The 25,055-nt window shown below is 47.9% G+C and overlaps 1 protein-coding gene across 2 annotated transcripts in view; it reads left to right on the forward strand.

The window, feature by feature from the left end:
- LOC139554015 (RNA-binding protein 25-like) overlaps positions 1-25,055 on the forward strand; it is a 36,903-nt gene that overhangs the window by 1,920 nt on the left and 9,928 nt on the right. Inside the window, exons 5-14 of one of the 2 annotated variants that reach the window (XM_071366890.1) lie at positions 1,174-1,246; positions 4,793-4,953; positions 5,394-5,594; positions 14,003-14,086; positions 17,911-18,248; positions 18,340-18,451; positions 19,000-19,089; positions 19,252-19,325; positions 21,417-21,567; positions 22,260-22,725. In XM_071366890.1, coding sequence (XP_071222991.1) covers positions 1,174-1,246; positions 4,793-4,953; positions 5,394-5,594; positions 14,003-14,086; positions 17,911-18,248; positions 18,340-18,451; positions 19,000-19,089; positions 19,252-19,325; positions 21,417-21,567; positions 22,260-22,725 — 1,750 coding nt within the window. The remainder of the gene's footprint in view (positions 1-1,173; positions 1,247-4,792; positions 4,954-5,393; positions 5,595-14,002; positions 14,087-17,910; positions 18,249-18,339; positions 18,452-18,999; positions 19,090-19,251; positions 19,326-21,416; positions 21,568-22,259; positions 22,726-25,055) is intronic. The other variant, XM_071366891.1, reaches the window with a different exon arrangement.

Here is a 25,055-nt window from a genome sequence, read left to right on the forward strand (position 1 = left end):
AAGTTGCAAGAGCCATCCTTGTTCCTGGAGAGATACCTACTGTAGGTTTACATCTATCTAGTCCAGGGCTCTCCAACCCTGTTCCTGGAGAGATACCTACTGTAGGTTTACATCTATCTAGTCCAGGGCTCTCCAACCCTGTTCCTGGAGAGATACCTACTGTAGGTATACATCTATCTAGTCCAGGGCTCTCCAACCTTGTTCCTGGAGAGATACCTACTGTAGGTTTACATCTATCTAGTCCAGGGCTCTCCAACCCTGTTCCTGGAGAGATACCTACTGTAGGTTTACATCTATCTAGTCCAGGGCTCTCCAACCCTGTTCCTGGAGAGATACCTACTGTAGGTTTACATCTATCTAGTCCAGGGCTCTCCAACCCTGTTCCTGGAGAGATACCTACTGTAGGTTTACATCTATCTAGTCCAGGGCTCTCCAACCCTGTTCCTGGAGAGATACCTACTGTAGGTTTACATCTATCTAGTCCAGGGCTCTCCAACCCTGTTCCTGGAGAGATACCTACTGTAGGTTTACATCAATTGTGCGCAGCCCTATGGGACTCCCTATCACGGCCAGTTGTAATACAGCCTGGATTCGAACCAGGATGTCTGTAGTGACCGCTGCGCCACTCGGGAGACCCATATCCATGGTCCAATATTTTAAAAATAATTTTTACCATTTTTATGTTGTTGGGCTCATTTCTGGAGGTAAAAATTATAGTTTTGTTGATGTCAAGAATAATAAATAAAATAAAATCGTTATGGAGTAGAGTATCCCCCGTAGCGCTTCAGTAAAGGGACTGGAATTGGTCATGATGGTCATGACTTTCTGACATGAAAGGGCAGGTTACCTTTGACCCCCGACAATCCATCTGAGATCAATACATGTTTCAGTCATATTACTGTAAAACCCTGCACACAATGTATCTTCAGGAAAATGACCCATTTCTAGTTTGTGGTTCTGGTTCTTCTCACGTTTTTCTTTTTCCTTTCTTCATCCTGTTCTTCCGGTTCTTTGGGTTGTAGTCCGTGTTAAAATGTAAAACCCTTTGTGACAACTGTTTTTTAATGTAAAAAGGGCTTATATGAACCAATGAATGATGATGGATCACTCTGACATTTTGGTGTTTAGTCTCAGATGAGGTCCCCTCTGCCTGTCCTTTCCTCCATCTTGTAGAAATGTGGCCTGGTCCTGAGCTGGAAGAGGGTCCAAGGGGCTTCTGGGAAACTGCAAGGTAAAAACAAAACAGGTACAATACTTCTACTCTACTTTCCCTCCTTTCCTTGTTATGTTGTTACCGCCACGTCTGTGTTGTTACCGCCACGTTATCGCCACGTCTGTGTTGTTACCGTCTGTTGTTACCTCCACGTCTGTGTTGTTACCGTCTGTGTTGTTACCGTCTGTGTTGTTACCGTCTGTGTTGTTACCTCCACGTCCGTGTTGTTACCGTCTGTGTTGTTACCGTCTGTGTTGTTACCTCCACGTCTGTGTTGTTACCGTCTGTGTTGTTACCGTCTGTGTTGTCACCGTCTGTGTTGTCACCTCCACGTCTGTGTTGTCACCTCCACGTCTGTGTTGTCACCTCCACGTCTGTGTTGTCACCTCCACGTCTGTGTTGTCACCTCCACGTCTGTGTTGTCACCTCCACGTCTGTTTTGTTACCTCCACGTCTGTGTTGTCACCTCCACGTCTGTGTTGTTACCTCCACGTCTGTGTTGTCACCTCCACGTCTGTGTTGTCACCTCCACGTCTGTGTTGTCACCTCCACGTCTGTGTTGTCACCTCCACGTCTGTGTTGTCATCTCCACGTCTGTGTTGTCACCTCCACCTCTGTGTAGTTACCTCCACGTCTGTGTTGTCACCTCCACGTCTGTGTTGTCACCTCCACGTCTGCGTTGTTACCTCCACGTCTGCGTTGTCACCTCCACGTCTGCGTTGTTACCTCCACGTCTGTGTTGTCATCTCCACGTCTGTGTTGTCATCTCCACGTCTGTGTTGTCACCTCCACGTCTGTGTTGTCACCTCCACGTCTGTGTAGTTACCTCCACGTCTGTGTAGTTACCTCCACGTCTGTGTAGTTACCTCCACGTCTGTGTTGTTACCTCCACGTCTGTGTTGTCGTCTCCACGTCTGTGTAGTTACCTCCACGTCTGTGTAGTTACCTCCACGTCTGTGTAGTTACCTCCACGTCTGTGTTGTTACCTCCACGTCTGTGTTGTTACCTCCACGTCTGTGTTGTTACCTCCACGTCTGTGTTGTTACCTCCACGTCTGTGTTGTCACCTCCACGTCTGTGTAGTTACCTCCACGTCTGTGTAGTTACCTCCACGTCTGTGTAGTCACCTCCACGTCTGTGTTGTTACCTCCACGTCTGTGTTGTTACCTCCACGTCTGTGTTGTCACCTCCACGTCTGTGTTGTCACCTCCACGTCTGTGTTGTCACCTCCACGTCTGCGTTGTCACCTCCACATCTGTGTTGTTACCTCTACGTCTGTGTTGTCACCTCCACGTCTGTGTTGTCACCTCCATGTCTGTGTTGTTACCGTCTGTGTTGTCACCTCCACGTCTGCGTTGTCACCTCCACGTCTGTGTCGTTACCTCCACGTCTGTGTCGTTACCTCCACGTCTGTGTCGTTACCGCCACGTCTGTGTTGTTACCTCCACGTCTGTGTTGTCACCTCCACGTCTGTGTTGTCACCTCCACGTCTGTGTTGTCACCTCCACGTCTGTGTTGTCACCTCCACGTCTGTGTTGTCACCTCCACGTCTGTGTTGTTACCTCCACGTCTGTGTTGTCACCTCCACCTCTGTGTTGTTACCGTCTGTGTTGTTACCGCCACGTCTGTGTTACCTCCACGTCTGTGTTGTCACTTCCACGTCTGTGTTGTCATCTCCATGTCTGTGTTGTCACCTCCACGTCTGTGTTGTTACCTCTACGTCTGTGTAGTTACCTCCACGTCTGCGTGGTCACCGCCGCATCTCTAGAATGTCATGGTTGTCCAGCCTCATGATAACTGTTTCCATAGTGAGGTGATGAGGCCAGCTTCATGTTATATTCAGGAGGTGATGAGGCCAGCTTCATGTTATATTCAGGAGGTGATGAGGCCAGCTTCATGTTATATTCAGGAGGTGATGAGGCCAGCTTCATGTTATATTCAGGAGGTGATGAGGCCAGCTTCATGTTATATTCAGGAGGTGATGAGGCCAGCTTCATGTTATATTCAGGAGGTGATGAGGCCAGCTTCATGTTATATTCAGGAGGTAATGAGGCCAGCTTCATGTTATATTCAGGAGGTGATGAGGCCAGCTTCATGTTATATTCAGGAGGTGATGAGGCCAGCTTCATGTTATATTCAGGAGGTGATGAGGCCAGCTTCATGTTATATTCAGGAGGTGGCTCTAGTTCTGTACAACAGATGGTTTGCTGCTTGGGTTTTTAGAGATAAATGCAAATTTTTTGATCGCTGATGTAAATCACAGTTCATTTTATTCAAAATAAGATTTTAAAGAGGACATAGTTTAGATGTGTCTTTCTCTGTCAGCTCGGTACTAACTCTTGTCCTGTCTTAGTCTGTCAGCTCGGTACTAACTCTTGTCCTGTCTTACTCTGTCAGCTCGGTACTAACTCTTGTCCTGTCTTAGTCTGTCAGCTCGGTACTAACTCTTGTCCTGTCTTTCTCTGTCAGCTCGGTACTAACTCTTGTCCTGTCTTAGTCTGTCAGCTCGGTACTAACTCTTGTCCTGTCTTAGTCTGTCAGCTCGGTACTAACTCTTGTCCTGTCTTTCTCTGTCAGCTCGGTACTAACTCTTGTCCTGTCTTTCTCTGTCAGCTCGGTACTAACTCTTGTCCTGTCTTAGTCTGTCAGCTCGGTACTAACTCTTGTCCTGTCTTAGTCTGTCAGCTCGGTACTAACTCTTGTCCTGTCTTAGTCTGTCAGCTCGGTACTAACTCTTGTCTTAGTCTGTCAGCTCGGTACTAACTCTTGTCCTGTCTTTCTCTGTCAGCTCGGTAGTAACTCTTGTCTTAGTCTGTCAGCTCGGTACTAACTCTTGTCCTGTCTTTCTCTGTCAGCTCGGTACTAACTCTTGTCCTGTCTTAGTCTCAGCTCGGTACTAACTCTTGTCCTGTCTTTCCCCACCTGAGCGTTCACTATTAACCTCTCTGTTTGTAACATTAGTGAAAGCTTCCATGTCTCTCTCTCTCTCTCTCTCTCTCTCTCTCTCTCTGTCTCTTCGTCTCCATCTTCCTCTCCCCCCTCTCTCTCTCTCTCTCTCTCTCTCTCTCTCTGTCTCTTCGTCTCCATCTTCCTCTCCCCCCTCTCTCTCTCTCTCTGTCTCCATCTTCCTCTCCCCCTCTCTCTCTCTCTCTCTCCATCTTCCCCCCCCTCTCTCTCTCTCTCTCCATCTTCCTCTCCCCCCTCTCTCTCTCTCTCCATCTTCCTCTCCCCCCTCTCTCTCTCTCTCTCCATCTTCCTCTCCCCCCCTCTCTCTCTCTCTCTCCATCTTCCTCTCCCCCCCCTCTCTCTCTCTCTCTCCATCTTCCTCTCCCCCCTCTCTCTCTCTCTCTCTCCATCTTCCTCTCCCCCCTCTCTCTCGCTTTCACTCTCTCTCTCCCTCTCCATCTTCCTCTCCCCCCTCTCTCTCTTTCTCTCTCCCTCTCCATCTTCCTCTCCCTCTTCTCTCGCTTTCATTCTCTCTCCCTCCATCTTCCTCTCCCCCCTCTCTCGCTTTCACTCTCTCTCCCTCCATCTTCCTCCCCCCCCCCCCCTCTCTCTCTGTCTGTCTCTTTCTCTGTAGCGTTTGGTTTCTGTGAATACAAGGAGCCAGAGTCCACCCTGCGTTCCCTGCGTCTGCTACATGAGCTGCTGCTGGGAGACAAGAAGCTGCTGGTCAAGGTGGATGCCAAGACCAAGGCCCAGCTAGAAGAATGGAAGGCTAAGAAGAGGAGCGCCAACGGGGTGAACACACACACACACACACACACACACACACACACACACACACACACACACAAAACGGGGTGAGTAGTAGACCTATGTCCTGTCTATCATGAGAGGTGATGGAGAACAGACTCAGATTTTATTAAATTTTTTATTTAACCTTTATTTAACCAGGCAAGTCAGTTAAGAACAAATTCTTATTTACAATGACCGCCTACCCCCGGCCAAACCCGGGCGACGCTGGGCCAATTGTGCGCAGCCCTATGGGACTCCCAATCACGGCCGGTTGTGATACAGCCTGGATTTGAACCAGGATGTCTGTAGTGACGTCTCTAGACCGCTGCACCACTCGGGATACAACTTATGATTCCATTTACAGCCACGGTAATATCACATCCATTAGACATGGGAATTCATAATAAGAACCTCCCTCTCTGCTTTCTGTTTGTGTCTCATAGGGAGCAATGTCAGAGGACGTGCTCAAGGAGGAAGAGGAGGAGGAGGAAGAGGAGGATCTTGATGAGGACACAAAGCGTCGTGACCAGATAGTGAAGGGGGCCATCGAGGGGTTGATCCGGGAACACGGCAGTGAGCTCAACGCCCCTTCTCAGGACGGAGACAACCAGCCCCGCAAGAAGAAGAGAGAGAAGAAAGAGGAGGTAGTATCAAATAAAATAAAATTTTATTAGTCACATACACATGGTTAGCAGATGTTAATGCGAGTGTAGCGAAATGCTTGTGCTTCTAGTTCCGACAATGCAGTAATAACCAACAAGTAATCTAACCTAACAATTCCACAACTACTACCTTAAACACACACACAAGTGTAAAGGGATGAAGAATATGTACATAAAGATATATGAATGAGTGGTGGTACAGAACGGCATGGCAGATGCAGTAGATGGTATAGAGTACGGTATATACATATGAGATGAGTACTGTAGGGTATGTAAACATAAAGTGGCATAGTTTAAAGTGGCTAGTGGTACATGTATTACATAAAGATGGCAAGATGGTATAGAGTACAGTATATACATATGAGATGGGTAATGTAGGGTATGTAAACATTATATTAAGTGGCATTGTTTAAAGTGGCTAGTGGTACATTTTTACATAATTTCCATCAATTCCCATTTTTAAAGTGGCTGGAGTTGAGTCAGTATGTTGGCAGCGGCCGCTAAATGTTAGTGGTGGCTGTTTAACAGTCTGATGGCCTTGAGATAGAAGCTGTTTTTCAGTCTCTCGGTCCCTGCTTTGATGCACCTGTACTGACCTCGCCTTCTGGATGATAGCGGGGTGAACAGGCAGTGGCTTGGGTGGTTGTTGTCCTTGATGATCTTTATGGCCTTCCTGTGACATCGGGTGGTGTAGGTGTCCTGGAGGGCAGGTAGTTTGCCCCCGGTGATGCGTTCTGCAGACCTCACTACCCTCTGGAGAGCCTTACGGTTGTGGGCGGAGCAGTTGCCGTACCAGGCGGTGATACAGCCCGACAGGATGCTCTCGATTGTGCATCTGTAGAAGTTTGTGAGTGCTTTTGGTGACAAGCCGAATTTCTTCAGCCTCCTGAGGTTGAAGAGGCGCTGCTGCGCCTTCTTCACGACGCTGTCTGTGTGGGTGGACCAATTCAGTTTGTCCGTGATGTGTACACCGAGGAACTTAAAACTTTCCACCTTCTCCACTACTGACCCGTCGATGTGGATAGGGGGGTGCTCCCTCTGCTGTTTCCTGAAGTCCACAATCATCTCCTTTGTTTTGTTGACGTTGAGTGTGAGGTTATTTTCCTGACACCACACTCCGAGGGCCCTCACCTCCTCCCTGTAGGCCGTCTCGTCGTTGTTGGTAATCAAGCCTACCACTGTAGTGTCATCCGCAAACTTGATGATTGAGTTGGAGGCGTGCATGGCCACGCAGTCGTGGGTGAACAGGGAGTACAGGAGAGGGCTCAGAACGCACCCTTGTGGGGCCCCAGTGTTGAGGATCAGCGGGGTGGAGATGTTGTTACCTACCCTCACCACCTGGGGGCGGCCCGTCAGGAAGTCCAGGACCCAGTTGCACAGGGCGGGGTCGAGACCCAGGGTCTCGAGCTTGATGACGAGTTTGGAGGGTACTATGGTGTTAAATGCTGAGCTGTAATCGATGAACAGCATTCTCACATGGGTATTCCTCTTGTCCAGATGGGTTAGGGCAGTGTGCAGTGTGGTTGCGATTGCGTCGTCTGTGGACCTATTGGGTCGGTAAGCAAATTGGAGTGGGTCTAGGGTGTCCGGTAGGGTGGAGGTGATATGGTCCTTGACTAGTCTCTCAAAGCACTTCATGATGACGGAAGTGAGTGCTACGGGGCGGTAGTCGTTTAGCTCAGTTACCTTAGCTTTCTTGGGAACAGGAACAATGGTGGCCCTCTTGAAGCATGTGGGAACAGCAGACTGGGATAAGGATTGATTGAATATGTCCGTAAACACACCAGCCAGCTGGTCTGCGCATGCTCTGAGGACGCGGCTGGGAATGCCGTCTGGGCCTGCAGCCTTGCGAGGGTTAACACGTTTAAATGTTTTACTCACCTCGGCTGCAGTGAAGGAGAGCCCGCAGGTTTTGGTAGGGGGCCGTGTCAGTGGCACTGTATTGTCCTCAAAGCGGGCAAAAAAGTTGTTTAGCCTGTCTGGGAGCAAGACATCCTGGTCCGCGACGGGGCTGGTTTTCTTTTTGTAATCCGTGATTGACTGTAGACCCTGCCACATACCTCTTGTGTCTGAGCTGTTGAATTGCGACTCGATTTTGTCTCTGTACTGGGACTTAGCCTGTTTGATTGCCTTGCGGAGAGAATAGCTACACTGTTTGTATTCGGTCATGCTTCCGGTCACCTTGCCCTGGTTAAAAGCAGTGGTTCGCGCTTTCAGTTTCACGCGAATGCTGCCGTCAATCCACGGTTTCTGGTTTGGGAATGTTTTAATCGTTGCTGTGGGTACGACATCGTCAATGCACTTCCTAATGAACTCGCTCACCGAATCAGCATATTCGTCAATATTGTTGTTGGACGCAATGCGGAACATATTCCAGTCCGCGTGATCGAAGCAGTCTTGAAGCGTGGATTCAGATTGGTCGGACCAGCGTTGAACAGACCTGAGCGCGGGAGCTCTCAGTAGCGTCCGTTCCACTGAAGAGAGGAGGTAGTAGCGTCCGTTCCACTGAAGAGAGGAGGTAGTAGCGTCCGTTCCACTGAAGAGAGGAGGTAGTAGCGTCCGTTCCACTGAAGAGAGGAGGTAGTAGCGTCCGTTCCACTGAAGAGAGGAGGTAGTAGCGTCCGTTCCACTGAAGAGAGGAGGTAGTAGCGTCCGTTCCACTGAAGAGAGGAGGTAGTAGCGTCCGTTCCACTGAAGAGAGGAGGTAGTAGCGTCCGTTCCACTGAAGAGAGGAGGTAGTAGCGTCCGTTCCACTGAAGAGAGGAGGTAGTAGCGTCCGTTCCACTGAAGAGAGGAGGTAGTAGCGTCCGTTCCACTGAAGAGAGGAGGTAGTAGTGTCCGTTCCACTGAAGAGAGGAGGTAGTAGCGTCCGTTCCACTGAAGAGAGGAGGTAGTAGCGTCCGTTCCACTGAAGAGAGGAGGTAGTAGCGTCCGTTCCACTGAAGAGAGGAGGTAGTAGCGTCCGTTCCACTGAAGAGAGGAGGTAGTAGCGTCCGTTCCACTGAAGAGAGGAGGTAGTAGCGTCCGTTCCACCGAAGAGAGGAGGTAGTAGCGTCCGTTCCACCGAAGAGAGGAGGTAGTAGCGTCCGTTCCACCGAAGAGAGGAGGTAGTAGCGTCCGTTCCACCGAAGAGAGGAGGTAGTAGCGTCCGTTCCACCGAAGAGAGGAGGTAGTAGCGTCCGTTCCACCGAAGAGAGGAGGTAGTAGCGTCCGTTCCACCGAAGAGAGGAGGTAGTAGCGTCCGTTCCACCGAAGAGAGGAGGTAGTAGCGTCCGTTCCACCGAAGAGAGGAGGTAGTAGCGTCCGTTCCACCGAAGAGAGGAGGTAGTAGCGTCCGTTCCACCGAAGAGAGGAGGTAGTAGCGTCCGTTCCACCGTAGAGAGGAGGTAGTAGCGTCCGTTCCACCGAAGAGAGGAGGTAGTAGCGTCCGTTCCACCGAAGAGAGGAGGTAGTAGCGTCCGTTCCACCGAAGAGAGGAGGTAGTCGCGTCCGTTCCACCGAAGAGAGGAGGTAGTCGCGTCCGTTCCACCGAAGAGAGGAGGTAGTCGCGTCCGTTCCACCGAAGAGAGGAGGTAGTAGCGTCCGTTCCACCGAAGAGAGGAGGTAGTAGCGTCCGTTCCACCGAAGAGAGGAGGTAGTCGCGTCCGTTCCACCGAAGAGAGGAGGTAGTAGCGTCCGTTCCACCGAAGAGAGGAGGTAGTAGCGTCCGTTCCACCGAAGAGAGGAGGTAGTAGCGTCCGTTCCACTGAAGAGAGGAGGTAGTAGCGTCCGTTCCACTGAAGAGAGGAGGTAGTAGCGTCCGTTCCACTGAAGAGAGGAGGTAGTAGCGTCCGTTCCACTGTAGAGAGGAGGTAGTAGCGTCCGTTCCACTGTAGAGAGGAGGTAGTAGCGTCCGTTCCACTGAAGAGAGGAGGTAGTAGCGTCCGTTCCACTGAAGAGAGGAGGTAGTAGCGTCCGTTCCACTGAAGAGAGGAGGTAGTAGCGTCCGTTCCACTGTAGAGAGGAGGTAGTAGCGTCCGTTCCACTGTAGAGAGGAGGTAGTAGCGTCCGTTCCACTGTAGAGAGGAGGTAGTAGCGTCCGTTCCACTGTAGAGAGGAGGTAGTAGCGTCCGTTCCACTGTAGAGAGGAGGTAGTAGCGTCCGTTCCACTGTAGAGAGGAGGTAGTAGCGTCCGTTCCACTGTAGAGAGGAGGTAGTAGCGTCCGTTCCGCCGAGCGGAGGAGGTAGTAGCGTCCGTTCAGCCGAGCGGAGGAGGTAGTAGCGTGGTATACATTTATATCTACAATAGAGATGTATGTTTGTAAATTGGTGTAGAATTACATGTATGACTGCAAGCTACCATTAAGCTACCACTTACTTCTGGCAGAACTGAAATTGTGATTGGCCTGTCACTTTATCATTAACCTACTGTAAGTCCTAGTCCCAGTTCGAGGATTTAAAAGGTCCAATGACTCCGTTAAAAAAAAAAAAATCTCAATATCAAATCATCTCTGAATTGTTTTCAATAGAAAATGTCAAAAATAAACAAAAATAGCTTCTTAGCGAAGAGCTATTTCTCAAGCAGGAAATTAGCTATGACTGTCTGGAAGTGGTCTGAGGGGAGACACTGAACATGTGCTGTTATTGGCAGAGAGGTTTAGAACTCTCTTTCTTATTGGTCTATTAACTAATTTACTGCCTGGTGATGTCACCATGGAATGCCAAAACTCCATCCCACTAAAACAGGCTGAAAAAATAGCTCTTACACTAAATGGGCATTATGATCATTTTCACGATTTCACTGTATTATTTTTACCTATTAGTGTGGAAATATATATAAAACACAGGAAATCACATTTTAAATGCGCTGGCCCTTTAAATCCTTAAGTCACCATTTTGTGATGAGAGATTGTCATCTTATCAATCTGATTTGCATATGGAGTGTGTTTGTTTCTTTACTTACAGCTCCTTGAAAAAGTATTCATCCCTCTTGGCGTTTTTGTTTATTGAAATGTATTTGTATTTCATGTAATGGACAAACACAAAATAGTCCAAATTGGTGAAGTGAAATTTTTAAAATTACTTGTTAAAAAAAAAAAAAAAAAGGACAAAATAAATATGCAAAAGTGATGCGTGCATATACACTGCTCAAAAAAATAAAGGGAACACTTAAACAACACAATGTAACTCCAAGTCAATCACACTTCTATGAAATCAAACTGTCCACTTAGGAAGCAACACTGATTGACAATAAATTTCACATGCTGTTGTGCAAATGGAATAGACAAAAGGTGGAAATTATAGGCAATTAGCAAGACACCCCCAAAAAAGGAGTGATTCTGCAGGTGGTGACCACAGACCACTTCTCAGTTCCTATGCTTCCTGGCTGATGTTTTGGTCACTTTTGAATGCTGGAAGTGCTTTCACTCTAGTGGTAGCATGAGACGGAGTCTACAACCCACACAAGTGGCTCAGGTAGTGCAGTTCATCCAGGATGGCACATCAATGCGAGCTGTGGCAAAAAGGTTTGCTGTGTCTGTCAGCGTAGTGTCCAGAGCATGGAGGCGCTACCAGGAGACAGGCCAGTACATCAGGAGACGTGGAGGAGGCCGTAGGAGGGCAACAACCCAGCGGCAGGACCGCTACCTCCACCTTTGTGCAAGGAGGTGCACTGCCAGAGCCCTGCAAAATGACCTCCAGCAGGCCACAAATGTGCATGTGTCTGCTCAAACGGTCAGAAACAGACTCCATGAGGGTGGTATGAGGGCCCGACGTCCACAGGTGGGGGTTGTGCTTACAGCCCAGCACCGTGCAGGACGTTTGGCATTTGCCAGAGAACACCAAGATTGGCAAATTCGCCACTGACGCCCTGTGCTCTTCACAGATGAAAGCAGGTTCACACTGAGCACATGAGCACATGTGACAGAGTCTGGAGACGCCGTGGAGAATGTTCTACTGCCTGCAACATCCTCCAGCATGACCGGTTTGGCGGTGGGTCAGTCATGGTGTGGGGTGGCATTTCTTTGTGGGGCCGCACAGGCCTCCATGTGCTCGCCAAAGGTAGCCTGACTGCCATTAGGTACCGAGATGAGATCCTCAGACCCCTTGTGAGACCATATGCTGACACATGCACATTTGTGGCCTGCTGGAGGTCATTTTGCAGGGCTCTGGCAGTGCACCTCCTTGCACAAAGGCGGAGGTAGCGGTCCTGCTGCTGGGTTGTTGCCCTCCTACGGCCTCCTCCACGTCTCCTGATGTACTGGCCTGTCTCCTGGTAGCGCCTCCATGCTCTGGACACTACGCTGACAGACACAGCAAACCTTTTTGCCACAGCTCGCATTGATGTGCCATCCTGGATGAACTGCACTACCTGAGCCACTTGTGTGGGTTGTAGACTCCGTCTCATGCTACCACTAGAGTGAAAGCACTTCCAGCATTCAAAAGTGACCAAAACATCAGCCAGGAAGCATAGGAACTGAGAAGTGGTCTGTGGTCACCACCTGCAGAATCACTCCTTTTTTGGGGGTGTCTTGCTAATTGCCTATAATTTCCACCTTTTGTCTATTCCATTTGCACAACAGCATGTGAAATTTATTGTCAATCAGTGTTGCTTCCTAAGTGGACAGTTTGATTTCATAGAAGTGTGATTGACTTGGAGTTACATTGTGTTGTTTAAGTGTTCCCTTTATTTTTTTGAGCAGTGTATATTCACCCCCTTTGCTCTGAAGACCCTAAATTAGATCTGGTGCAACCAATTACCATCAGAAGTCACATAATTTGTTAGATTGCACACGGGTGGACTTTATTTAAGTGTCACATGATCTCAGTGTATATATACAGCTGTTCTGAAAGGCCCCAGAGTCTGCAACACCACTAAGCAAGGGACACCACCAAGCAAGCGGCACCATGAAGACCAAGGAGCTCTCCAAACAGGTCAGGGACAAAGTTGTGGAGAAGTACAGATCAGGGTTGGATTATAAAAAAAGAATCTGAAACTTTGAACATCCCACAAAGCACCATTTTAAAATCCATTATTAAAAAATGGAAAGAATATGGCACCACAACAATCCTGCGAAGAGAGGGCCTCCCACCAAAACTCATGGACCAGGCAAGGAGGGCATTAATCAGAGAGGCAACAAAGAGACCAAAGATAACCCTGAAGGAGCTGCAAAGCTCCACAGCGGAGATTGGAGTATCTGTCCATAGGACCACTTTAAGCCGTACACTCCACAGAGTTGGGCTTTACGGAAGAGTGGCCAGAAAAAAGCCATTAAAGAAAAAATAATCAAACATGTTTGGTGTTCGCCAAAAGGCATGTGGGAGACTCCCCAAACATATGGAAGAAGGTACTCTGGTCAGATGAGACTAAAATTGAGCTTTTTGGCCATCAAGGAAAACGCATCACCCCGAGAATACCATGGTTGACCTGAAATCATAAAGGTGTCATATTTAAATAATAGCGAGTTGCCATTTTGTGGCGAGAGAATGCCATCTTATCAAACTCATTTACATACATTTACCGGACACCCCATTAAATGAATTTGGCTATTTCAGCCACACCCGTTGCTGACAGGTGTATAAAATCGAGCACACAGCCATGCAATCTCCATAGTGGTGTTATTGTGAAGTGGAAATGTCTAGGAGCAACAACGGCTCAGCCGCAGAGTGGTAGGCCACACAAGCGCACAGAACGGAACCACCGAGTGCTGAAGCGTGTAGCGAGTAAAAATCGTCTGTCCTCAGTTGCAACACTCACTACTGAGTTCCAAACTGCCTCTGGAAGCAACGTCAGCACAATAACTGTTCGTCTGGAGCTTCATGAAACGGGTTTCCATGGCCGAGCAGCCGCACACAACTAATATTGCCAGGCGTCGGCTAGAGTGGTGTAAATCTCGCCGCCATTGGACTCCGGAGCAGGGGAAACACGTTCTCTGGAGTGATGAATCACACTTCACCGTCTGGCATTCTGACGGACGAATCTGTCAGGTGGCCACATACTTTTGGTAATGTAGTGTATGTACAGTAGTCTGTTTCGTGACTTGTGTTCCTGTACTGTACCACCTCCAGTCATCTGATAACCTGTTTCGTGACTTGTGTTCCTGTACTGTACTACCTCCAGCCATCTGATAACCTGTTTCATGACTTGTTTCCTGTAGTGTACTACCTCCAGCCATCTGATAACCTGTTTCGTGACTTGTGTTCCTGTACTGTACCACCTCCAGTCATCTGATAACCTGTTTCATGACTTGTTTCCTGTAGTGTACTACCTCCAGCCATCTGATAACCTGTTTCGTGACTTGTTTCCTGTAGTGTACTACCTCCAGCCATCTGATAACCTGTTTCGTGACTTGTGTTCCTGTACTGTACCACCTCCAGTCATCTGATAACCTGTTTCGTGACTTGTTTCCTAGGAGGACATCAATGTGATGGAGATGGAGGATGACAAAAGAGACCTGATATCCAGAGAGATTTCTAAGTTCCGGGACACTCACAAGGTAACACAGTTCTCTTACCTTACCACTCACATTAGGCTTTGGAGAGAAAGAACTACAATACCCACATCTACATTACACCTAGTGTAGTTTCAACATCCTGTTACCAATTGGACTTCAAATTCATGTATTGACCACCTTTCCTAAGATCATTCATTCATTCATATTGTCAACAACATTAGTTGAGATATTTGCTCATTTTGTGCATTTTGATCAATTGAACTTGATAAAAATGTAATATTTATAAACAATATGTATCCATCAGTCAATATTGCCATGCTATTTCAGTAAAGGGTTAGAACCATCTGAACACCAGCTGACAGCTCAGGCAGAACAGAAAGAACAGGAAGCGTGAGTTAAAGGCGAGTGACCGAAGGGGCAGATTCAGAGAGGCACACATGCTTTTTCAGTAGCCCCTAAAGATCGTAGTGTAACGGATGTGAAATGGCTAGCTAGTTAGCGGTGGTGCGCGCTAGCAGCCTTTCAGTCGGTGACGTCACTTGCTCTGAAACCTAGAAGTAGTGGTTCCCCTTGCTCTGCAAGGGCTGCGGCTTTTGTGGAGCGATGGGTAACGACGACGACGCTTCGTGGGTGACTGTTGTTGATGTGTGCAGAGGGTCCCTGGTTCGCGCCCGTGTCGGGGCAAGGGGACGTTCTGAAGTTATACTGTTACACTAGCACCAACTGTAAACAATAGTGACTTGGGATGAAACTATCCGGCTAGAGAGTAGGGTGAACGTAATGTAATGGTTCTTTTAACGTTAATCTATGGATTATAACCCCACCATTATGGTAGACGACATTATTGGTGACTAAAGCAAGATGAATCTCAGAGCTTTGGGGAAAAGTGTGCGCGGATTTAAGTATCATTTTTAATTTCTTCTCTCTACGTCTCGGGCGGTCCTTTCTGGAGGACTTGCATAGGGGCAACTGGCTCTGAGACTGTTACTGCTCTATATAGGGTGCCGTTTTGGACCCGACGCTGGTCAAAAGTAGTGTAATATGTAGGGATATTGGATACTAGCTTGTGTTTGTAGCTACTGACATGGTAGTTGACATGGTTAACAGGTGGCCCACTGGCAGTGTGAATAGAAGGTCATTAAACCTATGCAGGTCCTAGTGGTGTACAGTGAAAGTATTCAGACCTCTTGACTTTTTCCACATTTTAGTTACGTTTCAGCCTTCCTCTAAAAATGATTAAATCGTTTTTTTACTCCCTCATCAATCTACACACAATACTCCATAATGACAAAGCAAAATTTTGCAAATGTTTATCTTTTTTAAAATCAGAAATATTACATTTACATAAGTATTCAGACCCTTTACTCAGGACTTTGTTGTCGCATTTTTTGGCAGCGATTACAGCCTTGAGTCTTCTTGGGTATGACGCTACAAGCTTGGCACACCTGTATTTGGGGAGTTTCTCCCATTCTTCTCTGCAGATCCTCTCAAGCTCTGTCAGGTTGGATGGGGAGTGTTGCTGCACAGCTGTTTTCCGGTTTCTTCAGAGATGTTCGATCGGGTTCAAGTCCGTGCTCTGGCTGGGCCACTCAAGAACATTCAGAGACTTGTCCTGAAGCCACTCCTGCGTTGTCTTGGCTGTGTGCTTAGGGTCGTTGTCCTGTTGGAAGGTGAACCTTCACCCCAGTCTGAGGTTCTGAGCGCTCTGGAGCAGGATTTCATCAAGGATCTCTCTGTACTTTGCTCCGTTCATCTTTCCCTCGATCCTGACTAGTCTTCCAGTCCCTGCCGCTGAAAAACATCCCCACAACATGATGCTGCCACCACCATGCTTCACCGTAGGGATGGCGCCAGGTTTCCTCCAGACATGACGCTTGTCATTCAGGCCAAGTCTTGGTTTCATCAGACCAGAGAATCTTGTTTCTCATGGTCTGAGAGTCTTTAGGTGCCTTTTGGCAAACTCCAAGCCGGCTGTCGTGCCTTTTACTGAAGTGGCTTCCGTCTGGCCACTCTACCATAAAGGCCTGATTGGTGGAGTGCTGCAGAGATGGTTGTCCTTCTGGAAGGTTCTCCCATCTCCACAGAGGAACTCTGGAGCTCTGTCAGAGTGAACATCGGATTCTTGGTCACCTCCCTGACCAGGCCCTTCGCCCTCGATTGTTCAGTTTGGCCGGGTGGCCAGCTCTAGGAAGAGTCTTGGTGGTTCCAAACTTCTTCCATTTAAGAATGATGGAGGCCACTGTGGTCTTGTGGACCTTCAATGCTGCAGACATGTTTTGGTACCCTTCCCCAGATCTGTGCCTCGACACAATCCTGTCTCGGAGCTCTATGAACAATTTCTTCGACCTCATGGCTTGGTTTTTGCTCTGACATTCACTGTCAACTGTGGGACCGTTATATAGACAGGTGTGTACCTTTCCAAATCATGTCCAATCAATTGAATTTACCACAGGTGGACTCCAATCAAGTTGTAGAAACATCTCAAGGATGATCAATGGAAACGGGATGCACCAGAGCTCAATTTCGAGAATAATAGCAAAGGGTCTGAATACTTATGTATTTAATACATTTTCCCAAAAAAATTTACCTATTTTTGCTTTGTCATTATGAGGTAGTATGTCATTGTGGGGTATTGAGTCGTTGTGGGGTATTGCGTCGTTGTGGGGTATTGAGTCGTTGTGGGGTATTGAGTCGTTGTGGGGTATTGAGTCGTTGTGGGGTATTGAGTCGTTGTGGGGTATTGAGTGTAGATTGATGAGGATTCTTTTTTTATTTAATCCATTTTAGAATATGGCTGTAATGTAACAAAATGTGGAAGAAGGGGTCTGAATACTTTCCGAATTCAATAAATCAAATCAAATTGTGTTAGTCACATAGACGTATTTAGCAGATGTTATTGCGGGTGTAGTGAAATGCGTGTGTTCCTAGCTCCAACATTGCAGTAGTATCTAACAATACACACATCTAAAAGTAAAAAATAATGGTATTAAGAAATATATAAATATTAAATCGAGCAATGTCGGAATGGCATTGACAAAAATACAGTATATACATATGAGTAAAGCAGTATGTAAACATTAAAGTGACTCGTGTTCCATTATTAAAGTGGCCAGTGATTCCATGTCTATGTATATGGGGAAGCAGCTTCTAAGGTGCAGGGTGGAAGCCGGCTAGTGATGGCTGTTTAACAGTCTGATGGCCTTGGGATAGGAGCTGTGGCGTAGGGACGAGTTCAGTCCCTCGGGGCTGTGAGCTTTGTGGTAAGTTTGGTCGTCCATGTACAGCGTCCTCACTAATGCATTCCTTTTGTCCAGGTGGGTGAGGGCAGTGTGCAGTGCAATGGCGATTGCGTCGTTCCGTGGGGATGTTGGGATTACTGCACAGTTTCTCTAGACCAGTGCATACATTCTTTACACGCGAGTCCAGTTCTGGTGTCACATGGGCCTCTGGAAGCAACGTCAGCACAATACCTATTAGTTCGGGAGCTTCATGAAATGGGTTTCCATGTCCGAGCAGATGCACACAAGCCTAAGATCACCATGCGGAATGCCAAGCGTCGGCTGGAGGGGTGTAAAGCTCGCCGCCATTGGACTCTGGAGCCGTTGAAACGCGTTCTCTGGAGTGATGAATCGCGCTTCACCATCTGGCAGTCCAACGGACGAATCTGAGTTTGGCGGATGCCAGGAGAAAGCTACCTGCGCCCAATGCATAGTGCCAACTGTAAAGTTTGGTGGAGGAGAAATAATGGTCTGGGGTTGTTTTTCATGGTTCAGGTAGCTTGTTCTCACTGCTGTGTTGACTGTGTTGTTTATGGGGAATACAGCAGTAGAGTGACTAACACAGGGTTACCCGTCTTCTTCCTGTAGAAACTGGAGGAGGAGAAGGGAAAGAAAGAGCAGGAACGGCAAGAGATCGATAAGGACAGGAGGGAGAGGGACAAAGAGAGGGAGCGAGAGAGGGAGCGCCGGGACCGCGAGAGGGAGAAGGAGAAGGAGAGAAACGACAACAACAACAAGGACAGAGACCGGGACAGAGACCGGGACCGGATCGATCGGGAACGTGAACGGACGAAGGAGAGAGAAAGGGAGAGGGAACGAGGAGAGAGGGAACGAGGAGAGAGGGAACGAGGAGAGAGGGAACGAGGAGAGAGGGAACGCGTGAAGGAGCGGAGTCGAGAAGACAGCAAAGACCGCAGTAGATCCAGGTTGGTATGAGGATCCTAGATACTCTGAATAGAGGTGCTGGTCAGCTGTAGAAGTGGCGAGTGTTTTTGAACCCACGTCTCTTCCCTGTAGAGAACCGAGCCGCGATGAGAAGAAACACGACCGTGAGGAAGATCAGGAGGAGGCGTACGAACGCAGGAAACTGGAGAGGAAGATGAGGGACAAGGAGACTGCCTACCAGGAAGTAAGTTTGACATGTTGACGAGGCTTTAGGCCTTAGGCCGAATTTATACCCTACACAACGCAAGTACACAACCCAATAACTACTTTAGCTACAGAGGAATGGTAGTCCTGTGACGTTGCAGAAATACACACACGAGCAGGCCTGCAACTCCCCACAGGTATACACGATTAACTTATTTGCTAACAGCTTTCTTGCGTTAGATACGTGTGTAGGCTAAATTAGGGTTTACCACTGCAATATACTGTCGTAGCATGGAACACAACCAGTCTGATAACTCTTTGTGATTCCCTCGGGCTTAAGGCACTTAGGCATGTGTTCCAAATGACACCCTATTCCCTATATAGTGCACTACTTTAGACCAGAGCAGGGTTCCAGTTGAGACACATCCACTGTGCTCATACTGGCTCTGTCTTCAGACAACTCAATTAAACACCTGTCTTATGTATAGATGCAAATTACAGTTGCTTTGGATGCTGATTGGCTGAAACAGCATTCCGGCTGTGTGTGTGTGTGTATATATCAGATGTTATTGCTCTTCTTCATCTCAGCGTCTGAAGAACTGGGAGATCAGAGAGAGGAAGAAGGCTCGGGACTACGACAAAGAGAACCAGAGAGAGGAGGAGAGACGCCATGAGATGGTCAGAGAGATGGTTCTATATATGCCTTCTAGAAGTATACGTTCTCTCTGATACTTGTAATCAGTTTAGTTGTCCTGGCCTCTGATTCTGTCTAACTCTGTGATGTGTGGATACTTTGAGTTAGTATGTAATCCAGTGTTCTTCCTCTTCCTCTTCCTCCAGACAAAAGAAGGCAAGCGCCTGAAAGAGTTCCTGGAAGATTATGACGATGACAGAGATGAGTCAAAATACTACAGGTGAGATGGCGCCGTTTATAACAGAGATGAGTCAAAATACTACAGGTGAGATGATACCGTTTATAACAGAGATGAGTCAAAATACTACAGGTGAGATGATACCGTTTATAACAGAGATGAGTCAAAATACTACAGGTGAGACGACACCGTTTATAACAGAGATGAGTCAAAATACTACAGGTGAGATGATACCGTTTATAACAGAGATGAGTCAAAATACTACAGGTGAGACGACACCGTTTATAACAGAGATGAGTCAAAATACTACAGGTGAGACGATACCGTTTATAACGCACAGAGATGAGTCAAAATACTACAGGTGAGACGATACCGTTTATAACAGAGATGAGTCAAAATACTACAGGTGAGATGATACCGTTTATAACAGAGATGAGTCAAAATACTACAGGTGAGATGATACCGTTTATAACAGAGATGAGTCAAAATACTACAGGTGAGACGACACCGTTTATAACAGAGATGAGTCAAAATACTACAGGTGAGATGATACCGTTTATAACAGAGATGAGTCAAAATACTACAGGTGAGACGACACCGTTTATAACAGAGATGAGTCAAAATACTACAGGTGAGACGATACCGTTTATAACAGAGATGAGTCAAAATACTACAGGTGAGATGATACCGTTTATAACAGAGATGAGTCAAAATACTACAGGTGAGACGATACCGTTTATAACAGAGATGAGTCAAAATACTACAGGTGAGATGATACCGTTTATAACAGAGATGAGTCAAAATACTACAGGTGAGACGACACCGTTTATAACAGAGATGAGTCAAAATACTACAGGTGAGACGATACCGTTTATAACAGAGATGAGTCAAAATACTACAGGTGAGACGATACCGTTTATAACAGAGATGAGTCAAAATACTACAGGTGAGACGATACCGTTTATAACAGAGATGAGTCAAAATACTACAGGTGAGATGATACCGTTTATAACAGAGATGAGTCAAAATACTACAGGTGAGACGACACCGTTTATAACAGAGATGAGTCAAAATACTACAGGTGAGACGATACCGTTTATAACAGAGATGAGTCAAAATACTACAGGTGAGACGACACCGTTTATAACAGAGATGAGTCAAAATACTACAGGTGAGACGATACCGTTTATAACAGAGATGAGTCAAAATACTACAGGTGAGACGATACCGTTTATAACAGAGATGAGTCAAAATACTACAGGTGAGACGATACCGTTTATAACAGAGATGAGTCAAAATACTACAGGTGAGATGATACCGTTTATAACAGAGATGAGTCAAAATACTACAGGTGAGACGACACCGTTTATAACAGAGATGAGTCAAAATACTACAGGTGAGACGATACCGTTTATAACAGAGATGAGTCAAAATACTACAGGTGAGACGATACCGTTTATAACAGAGATGAGTCAAAATACTACAGGTGAGACGATACCGTTTATAACAGAGATGAGTCAAAATACTACAGGTGAGACGACACCGTTTATAACAGAGATGAGTCAAAATACTACAGGTGAGACGATACCGTTTATAACAGAGATGAGTCAAAATACTACAGGTGAGATGATACCGTTTATAACAGAGATGAGTCAAAATACTACAGGTGAGACGATACCGTTTATAACAGAGATGAGTCAAAATACTACAGGTGAGACGACACCGTTTATAACAGAGATGAGTCAAAATACTACAGGTGAGACGATACCGTTTATAACAGAGATGAGTCAAAATACTACAGGTGAGATGGCGCCGTTTATAACAGAGATGAGTCAAAATACAAGCTGTTGGAACTGGTCTGTGGAAACCACAAACAAAGGTGCCTGCTGTGTCGGGTCTGGCACAGAGCTGGGTTCCAATGCTATTTTAAATCATTTCATAAACTCAAGTTGGGCTTGATTTGAGTTTGCGTGGTGTAAAGAAATAGCAAACCCCGCTCATCTGGCGCTATAGGCAGCCTAAAGGAAACGCTAAGTATTTGAATGATTTACAAATAGTATTTGAATTCAGGTATGTGGCGTTTAATCTGTATGACTGACTTGTCTGTCTCTCTGTCCCCCCTCCCCCTCTCAGGGGTAGTGCATTACAGAAGCGTCTGAGAGACCGTGAGAAGGAGACGGAGCTGGATGATCGAGACCGGAAGAGGGAGAAGGAGGAGCATGATCAGATCAGACAGAGACTGTTAGCTGAGGGACACCCAGACCCTGAGGCCGAGCTGCAGAGGGTATGTCTGTCTGTCTTGTGGAACAGGAGCCTGGCATACGGTCTGTCTGTCTGTCTGTCTGTCTGTCTGTCTGTCTGTCTGTCTGTCTGTCTGTCTGTCTTGTGGAACAGGAGCCTGGCATACGGTCTGTCTGTCTGTCTGTCTTGTGGAACAGGCGCCTGGCATACGGTCTGTCTGTCTGTCTGTCTGTCTGTCTGTCTGTCTGTCTTGTGGAACAGGAGCCTGGCCTCCTGTCTGTCTCGTGTGCCTCCTGTCTGTCTCGTGTGCCTCCTGTCTGTCTCGTGTGCCTCCTGTCTGTCTCGTGTGCCTCCTGTCTGTCTCGTGTGCCTCCTGTCTGTCTCGTGTGCCTCCTGTCTGTCTCGTGTGCCTCCTGTCTGTCTCGTGTGCCTCCTGTCTGTCTCGTGTGCCTCCTGTCTGTCTCGTGTGCCTCCTGTCTGTCTCGTGTGCCTCCTGTCTGTCTCGTGTGCCTCCTGTCTGTCTCGTGTGCCTCCTGTACTACAGAGTAAAATCAGCCAGCTGGTTAACTTTGGCACAGAAATGAGAAATGTTGATCAGTGTGTGTATTGTACCTGTCAAATGGGGACAATACACACGAATCAACAAGGCACATTCATGACGTTTTGTTTTTCTTTATCTTCATTTGTAAAGTGTGTTGAGACTTTAAATAAATTGTGATTTGATTTGAAACCAAGATGGAGGAGGAGGCAGAGCGGAGACGGCAGCCCCCAGTGAAGCCGGAGCCAGAGGAGGAGGTGCAGCAGGAGAAACCAAACCGGGACAGGGAGCACCGGGAGAGAGAGCACCGGGAGCACCGGGAGAGGGAGCACCACAGGGACAGGAGAGGAGGAGGAGGAGAAGCAGTAGACAGGCCTCCTCCCGAACACCCTCAGTCCCAATCAGACGATGACGTGGAGGATGGAGAGGAGCTTGACGATCGTGACGGGGAAGACTCGTCAGACGCCAGGACACACCCACACCTCAAGCCCACACTGCGGCCAATCACGTCGGCGCCCTCTGTGTCGTCGGGCAGCGGCGGCGCCACGCCCAACTCCCCTGGCAACGAGTCTCTGTGCGGCATCATCATCCCTCATGAGAACTCTCCAGAAGCCCAGCCCACAGATGAACACCGGCCCAAGATAGGCCTCAGCCTCAAACTGGGTGAGTTAGAACCAGTCTGACTGGGCGAGTTACCACCAGTCTGACTGGGCCAGTTAGAACCAGTCTGACTGGGCCAGTTAGCACCAGTCTGACTGGGCCAGTTAGAACCAGTCTGACTGGGCCAGTTAGCACCAGTCTGACTGGGCCAGTTAGAACCAGTCTGACTGGGCCAGTTAGAACCAGTCTGACTGGGCCAGTTAGAACCAGTCTGACTGGGCCAGTTAGAACCAGTCTGACTGGGCCAGTTAGAACCAGTCTGACTGGGCCAGTTAGAACCAGTCTGACTGGGCCAGTTAGAGCCAGTCTGACTGGGCCAGTTAGAGCCAGTCTGACTGGGCCAGTTAGAGCCAGTCTGACTGGGCCAGTTAGCGCCAGTCTGACTGGGCCAGTTAGCACCAGTCTGACTGGGCCAGTTAGCACCAGTCTGACTGGGCCAGTTAGAACCAGTCTGACTGGGCCAGTTAGAACCAGTCTGACTGGGCCAGTTAGAACCAGTCTGACTGGGCCAGTTAGCACCAGTCTGACTGGGCCAGTTAGAACCAGTCTGACTGGGCCAGTTAGAACCAGTCTGACTGGGCCAGTTAGAACCAGTCTGACTGGGCCAGTTAGAACCAGTCTGACTGGGCCAGTTAGCACCAGTCTGACTGGGCCAGTTAGCACCAGTCTGACTGGGCCAGTTAGCACCAGTCTGACTGGGCCAGTTAGCACCAGTCTGACTGGGCCAGTTAGCACCAGTCTGACTGGGCCAGTTAGCACCAGTCTGACTGGGCCAGTTAGCACCAGTCTGACTGGGCCAGTTAGCACCAGTCTGACTGGGCCAGTTAGCACCAGTCTGACTGGGCCAGTTAGAACCAGTCTGACTGGGCCAGTTAGAACCAGTCTGACTCGGTATGTAGTGTTGTATGTCTATCTAAATCAAATCAAATTTTATTTGTCACATACACATGGTTAGCAGATGTTAATGCGAGTGTAGTGAAATGCTTGTGCTTCTAGTTCTGACAATGCAGTAATAACCAACGAGTAATCTAACCTAACAATTCCACAACAACTACCTAATACACACAAGTGTAAAGGGATGAATAAGAATGCAGGGGTTAAAGATTCTCACTCACTGTGACGGATTTCCGTCATGTTTGTTGGAGGGGGGTGTGTTCATAGATAAAACAAAAGCCTTAAAATGTCCAAACTCGTCTCAGCCAAATTATAATAGTACCACACCAACCTAATGCAGTTCAAACTACAATAAACCTCCCTTTAACTAAAATGGCAACCCAACTACGTCTGGCGGGGAAATAACAGTCCATCGACACTTAACATCAGAGGGAGCGCATTGGGGAGGACAAAACATTCTCCTGCAGTGTAAAGCACTGCAACCAGAGAGAGAAAATAAATGTAAGTTTCACCTGTTGACTTCTGGGCTTGTAGTTTCATCTGTTGACTTCTGGGCTTGTAGTTTCACCTGTTGACTTCTGGGTTTGTAGTTTCATCTGTTGACTTCTGGGTTTGTAGTTTCACCTGTTGACTTCTGGGTTTGTAGTTTCACCTGTTGACTTCTGGGTTTGTAGTTTCACCTGTTGACTTCTGGGCTTGTAGTTTCACCTGTTGACTTCTGGGCTTGTAGTTTCACCGGTTGACTTCTGGGTTTGTAGTTTCACCTGTTGACTTCTGGGCTTGTAGTTTCACCTGTTGACTTCTGGGCTTGCAGTTTCACCTGTTGACTTCTGGGCTTGCAGTTTCACCTGTTGACTTCTGGGCTTGCAGTTTCACCTGTTGACTTCTGGGCTTGCAGTTTCACCTGTTGACTTCTGGGCTTGCAGTTTCACCTGTTGACTTCTGGGCTTGCAGTTTCACCTGTTGACTTCTGGGCTTGCAGTTTCACCTGTTGACTTCTGGGCTTGCAGTTTCACCTGTTGACTTCTGGGCTTGCAGTTTCACCTGTTGACTTCTGGGCTTGCAGTTTCACCTGTTGACTTCTGGGCTTGCAGTTTCACCTGTTGACTTCTGGGCTTGCAGTTTCACCTGTTGACTTCTGGGCTTGCAGTTTCACCGGTTGACTTCTGGGCTTGTAGTTTCACCGGTTGACTTCTGGGCTTCTGGGCAGTTTCACTGACTGTCTGTCGGATACACCTGGTGGCTGGTTTGTTTGTCATAGCTTTGCAACAATGTTGCTACCACTCCATGCGATCGATGACCGGCACTCCATGCAATCTCTCTCTCTCTCGCGCTCTCTCGCCCTCTCTCGCCCTCTCTCGTGCTCTCTCGCGCTCTCTCGCCCTCTCTCGTGCTCTCTCGCCCTCTCTCGTGCTCTCTCGCGCTCTCTCTCGCTCGCG

Source organism: Salvelinus alpinus, chromosome 25, assembly GCF_045679555.1.
Source record: "Salvelinus alpinus chromosome 25, SLU_Salpinus.1, whole genome shotgun sequence".
NCBI lineage: Eukaryota > Metazoa > Chordata > Actinopteri > Salmoniformes > Salmonidae > Salvelinus > Salvelinus alpinus.